This window comes from Nelumbo nucifera, chromosome 1, assembly GCF_055504915.1.
Source record: "Nelumbo nucifera cultivar China Antique chromosome 1, China Antique-T2T, whole genome shotgun sequence".
Taxonomy (NCBI): domain Eukaryota; kingdom Viridiplantae; phylum Streptophyta; class Magnoliopsida; order Proteales; family Nelumbonaceae; genus Nelumbo; species Nelumbo nucifera.
The window spans coordinates 134,631,034-134,636,743 of record NC_142649.1 but is presented as its reverse complement, the minus strand read 5'-3'; the positions used below and the strand labels follow the sequence as shown (position 1 = coordinate 134,636,743).

The 5,710-nt window shown below is 44.6% G+C and overlaps 1 protein-coding gene across 1 annotated transcript; it reads left to right on the top strand.

Moving 5' to 3' along the window:
* The first annotated feature begins 2,613 nt into the window (after nucleotides 1–2,613).
* Nucleotides 2,614–5,467, top strand: LOC104586457 (ethylene-responsive transcription factor ERF054-like). Its single transcript, XM_010243704.3, has one exon. It carries the CDS (start codon nucleotides 3,253–3,255, stop codon nucleotides 4,549–4,551), a length of 1,299 nt encoding a protein of 432 aa, XP_010242006.1. The 5' UTR covers nucleotides 2,614–3,252; the 3' UTR covers nucleotides 4,552–5,467.
* The last annotated feature ends 243 nt before the right edge of the window (nucleotides 5,468–5,710 follow it).

The following is a 5,710-nucleotide window of genomic DNA, read 5'->3' as shown; positions in this document are numbered from 1 at the left end:
CTCACTATGATCACCCACTCAGATGAATTCTCGGACTGTCCCAACATACCCAGGTTTTGACCCCCTTTAAGGATCTCACTGATTGGCATATCAAAGACAGCCCAATACAACACCTAGTGCAGTATCGTAATCGAGTCTAGGGGTCAGGTGTAACATTCCAGTTTTTCCCATCTATCTCCAAGGCGTAGGGCAATATTGGAATTCTGGTCCGATTCAGGGTTTCAAGAAAACCCACACTACATGTACCTTAGGTCTCACCCTAGCAGCTGAGACAAACCACCCCAACCAACTTGGTGGCACATCAGTGTCAGCTTTGGCAGGATAAATCTCACCAGATCTATCCAACGACTGTGAATATTCTAAACTAACACGAGTCTCATATGTGTCCAGTTTAAGTGTATTAAACACAAACACACCATAATAACATGAATCAAATATGTACTTTATTCATTTACCTTAAATGTCATAAGGTATATCATTCTGATTGGAGCTAAGGGCATACACTGTCTAACAACAAGTGGGGACCCCATACTTATAGCCCACCAGACAAAAGAGCGAACGGTTGAGATGCTTCAACAGCAAATCGATAGCTGGTGATGCGTGTGGATAACTTTGAATTCAAGTTTTTGTGTGCCTGATGAGCGCACCTCTTTTCAAATTTGAAAACAATGCGCCCTCCGAGCGTGCCTCTTTTCAAAATTTCAAATTTTGAATTTTGAATTTGAAAGACCACCGCAGTCCCACCCGCTCATAGACCGGATCGAGAAAGCAAGCCAAGCGACATACGAACCAATCAGACCAATTACCTAGTTGAGAGCTACTCCCTTCACGGAGCTGACTTAGGCTTGGGAGGGGGGCAATTGATGAGGGGTAATTTGGTCCTCCTAATCATCTCACGACTTGTGGCCTTCGAGTGACACCTCGACACTGAGTAAGCAAACTAGCTCGGCAAGTTAGCACCGAAACACCTCACCCAGGCCGACCTCCACCTCGGCTAGGACGAACTGATAGGCTCCCCACCCACGGCGAGCTATCTTAGAGACCAAGCGAGCTATAGGAATCAACGGCGACCTACGAGGAGAACCCACTGAGTTGGACCAACAATACGTTACCAACCCAAGAGCTTCGGGACATTAATACCTCGACCGTTAGACCGGCCTATCGCACCACACGCCTCAGATTTACTCATGCATAGTGTAACCTATTCACAGATCTCACAACCAACATATTAATGTGCCCAACTAAGCGGAAATGGCTTCGCAAGAAGGTGAGACCCGTTGCAAAGGGCTCTAACCATCAAAACCTATATAAAGTACTCACTTCTACCTGAGAAGGTACGTGCGATAATACACTCTCAAGAACTCTCAAAAACATCTTCTGATTTGTGCATCGGAATGCCCTCCTCGGGTAAAGAAAGCCCAAGCACTCTAACGTTCTCTCTTGCAGACAATCATAAGCTCGGCCACTTCTAGCTTGGCCCTGACAAGGAACCTTCCAAATCAGAGTCCGAGTCACCTGACATGAGGGAGCAGCCAGATCGCACAATATCAATAACCATAATAAAAATGACATTAAAATATTAAATTATTTATATATTAATAAATAAAATATTTTAATCAAAACTTTATATTTTATCTATCAAATTTACCCTTTTAAACATAAAATATAATAAAAACTACAAAAAAAAAACAAAAAGCAAAAACCAACCCAGTTATTAATCGAGACAAAATAACAGAAATCAGAATCAATCCTATCATTAATCGGGACAAAGCGACAAAATTAGAACCAATATATCATATAATGAGTTCTTGACCACTCTACTTCTGTGTTTATTAATGGTGTTAGGGCTTAGTGGGTAATGCCTTTAACCGTTATTAATGGTGACCACTCTACTTCAGTTTTTAGTTTTTTCTTGCTCGCCCCTGTTCAAAGCAGTACATCTTCCATGAAAGCAATCTACACTCTCTTTTATGTGGCTCTCATCACATGACAAGTTAAACGTGGATGTTTCTGTCAATGTCCGCAGTCCGCTTGATCACGATGGTTTAAATGTGATAGTTTTGCAATGTTTATACTTGTTTGGTTTTCTTTTCTACGGTTCTCCCGATCGACCTGTGCTCTGGAAGAGCGAGAGAGAGAGAGAGTATTCTTGAGCCATTACCAGTACCACTAGCTAGCGATAATCCTGTAACTGTAATACAAATGGAATGGCCAGCACGAGCAGCACATCCGGGTTGCTAGCCAAATATATATGTAATGGGGCTAAATAACATAACACACTAGTGTTCATTGGCGAGCAGCACATCCGGGTTTCTAATACATGAACCTAAACACAGTTGTAATTATTTCATTGGATACGCTCCATCTTCGATGGTTGGTCCCCGTCAGTCAGGATTTGCTGGGCACGCTACAAATAAACCTTCCAACATCGCCCATAGCCATACATCTCATCTCTGACATGATAGCGAAACATGTTTGAGGATGTGCGGCTACAGATCATGTTGGAAGCTGCGTTGGTAGCACAAGTCCAGACCACTCAATCAAATGATACTACTGGAGGAGAAACGTTGGTTCCACCACATACATTTTTATATGTGTTTTTGTTTTGATGGATGATGGATCCTCTCGTCGAATCGCTTATTGGCCTCTTCTCTTATAATGCTTTCCTCCCTCACGTTTATTTTGGCTTTGCTCTCTGCTATCTAGTCTCTACCACCCCCCCAATTCTGCTTTATTACGACCGATTTGAGTTTTCAGCAGGATTTGAAGCCATACACAGTCACGAACTTGGATCTTTTTCTAGGCTCTTCGTCCACTCTCTCTCTCTCTACCCAGCCGCTCGCTCTCCACCGAAACACTTCTGTCTGTCTGCCTCTCTCTCTCTCTCGCTTCCCCATTGGGCAGTCGACATGGGTTGCTTCCCGAATGGTTATGTGTATCCTGTTCTGTTTTAGTTTTGGTTTGATCGAATCGGTGATTGACATGGAATCCAGATTCTAATTTAAAAAGTTGGATCTTTTTCTTCCTAGCTCGTTTCTCATCAACTTTAATCTGTTTTCTTTTATCTTCTATTTTGCTTTTTCTTTTTGTTTGTCAATCCATATCTCATCTATTTCCCGAGAGAGCGGGCGGCTGGCAGCAGCAGGCTTTCCTCCTTTCAATTTTCGGCTTTAAATCCAGCAGCATCGAGCAAGGGAAACCTTGTTTCTCTAGTTCGTACGTATCAGAGTTTGTATTATTGGTGCAACCGACATGGCAAACGTCAACAGCCGTAGCACATCGAAACAGGGATGTGGTGAGACTCAGGACAAGGGCAAGAATCCGGTTAGCTTAGAGGGGCGCCAATGGATGCCGGTTTTTGAGGGGGCGTCCATTTCACCCAGGCCTCTCAAGAAGATTCGAAGCCCTGAACGTCAGAATCCTTGTAATTCTTCTGTTTCAATCACAGATCAAGCAACCCACGTCTCACTTTTTTCTTCTCCTTCTATTAGTACAGTTACTACAACAGATACGGTGATTACTCAACCTTCTTCCAGGATTGTATTCCCTTTTGCCTTTGATGGATCTCAGCATACAGAGATGACCAACCATTTCGGAACAACACCATTTACTCTGTTCCATCAACCCCACCCACAGCACCAGCAGATGATTTCATTCATTCCCCAGAACCATGGGATGGGTTACTACCCGCCGTTCTTCATCGGAGAAGGGCAGTCGACAGAGCAACAGCAACAGCTTCTCCGGTATTGGAGTGACGCGCTCAATCTCAGCCCTCGGGGCCGGACGATGATGATGAACAGATTGGGACAGCATGGTAGGAGCTTGTTCAGACCTCCAGCTCCTCCAGGATCCACCACCAAGCTCTACAGAGGAGTAAGGCAACGCCATTGGGGTAAATGGGTAGCCGAGATTCGTCTCCCTCGCAACAGGACTCGCCTTTGGCTCGGCACCTTTGACACAGCAGAAGATGCCGCCTTGGCCTACGACCGCGAGGCCTATAAATTGAGAGGGGATCATGCTCGCCTCAACTTCCCCGAACTCTTTCTTGGCAGGGACGGTGCTGCGACTGCTCCAAGTTCATCATGTTCATCACCCCCAACTCCCAATGCAAATCCTCACCAACCCCGCCAGCAGCAACCGTTGCCGCCTCAGCCTCATTCGGAGTCTCAGCATGTGGAGACTGCGCCCATGCCTCCCAACAATCCAAGCGATGATGGCCCAGAGAAGCCCAATTTTCAGGGCAACTCTCCTGCCGGAATGGGATTGGGATCGAGTGGACTAACGGATGCTCAGGCTCTGACACCATCAGCTTCCGTAACTGGGGAAGGGATTTCTGCATCTTCGGAGTTGGTATGGGGAGACATGCAAGAGGCCTGGTTCAATGCCATACCAGCTGGCTGGGGTCCAGGTAGCCCTGTTTGGGACGATATCGACACCATAAATAATCTACTTCTACAGTCCCATCTTGCTATGCCCACCTCTAGTCAGCAGGAACTTCAAGCCACTGACTTTCAAAATCAACCCGACAGCCCAACTCCTTCTCCCTCTTAGTCTTGTCCCTTTGGCCATTTGGATGCAGATTGGAACCTGCCTCTTGTTGGCTCATCCCTCCAGACTCGATCCAGTCATCAATTCTCTTCCTTCTCCATCCCCAGTTAGGCGTTAGCATTTAGAAACAAATTAGAACATCCTTCGAGTTCTCTCACAGGTTGCAGATTTTTTAACAAGGACAGCCCGTGATTTCTTAGGAATTCTGTTAGTTTTTCTTATTAGAAACCCAGTTCATGCTTCTTCTTCTTCTTCTTCTCGCTTTCCCTCTCTTGTCGATGCCAATACACCCCCCCCCCCTCCTCTTCAACATTCAAGTATTCTATAGATTTTCAGGTTCTGCCACTGCTGAACAAAGGCTGTGCATTTTTTTATTGGGCCTTACAGCAATGGCGGGTCTTAAATTCCAACAAGTTCGATCTCCTGTCTTTCCCTTTCTCTGTCTTTCTTTTCCTTCTGTTTTCTTTATTATTTTTAATCTTCACATTTCAGGATTCCGGCGAAGTAGTAGTTAAAGTAGTTATAGCCTTATAGGCCCCATATCAGTGGTTGTTTCTCTGTTTTGGATCTTTTGGTTGTTGTTACAGTAACGAAGCACATGTATTTGAGTTGAGATGCTACTGCGTGGGACCTAGGAGGAGGCTGAGACGGTTTTGTGATCTCGCTCTCCCACGCTTCTGTCCATTCCATCACCAGCCTTGCTTCTGTTCTTCCACTACTGCACAGCATAGATGATTTGTACAATGTGGGGTTTTCATCAGGTAGCATGTTCGTACTTTTGTAGAAATAAAATTGAAGCTTTCTCTCTCTCTCTCTCTCTCTGATTATTTTATCAAGATGAAATTATCAGTTAGCAGAAGGGCTTATTGTTGTTGTTGTCAGATTGTTGCTTATTGATCATAATATTCTTCTGGTTTCATGTTAAAAGGCCAATATACAATGACAAGACTGAACCGACGTTATGTTAATCAATCTGGGTCTTCAATCTAAGTCTACTAAATTACACAAACTAGAGCTGACATTGCCACCATCAATGAAATTGCCTAGATCCATCGTTTCATATCAGAGCCCTTCCTCATTGTGCGTAGGATATGTAGCTAGCAATAGTGCAACGGAACAGATCTGTGTGCAGCATTCCTTGAAGGATGTTCTACTTGCTATC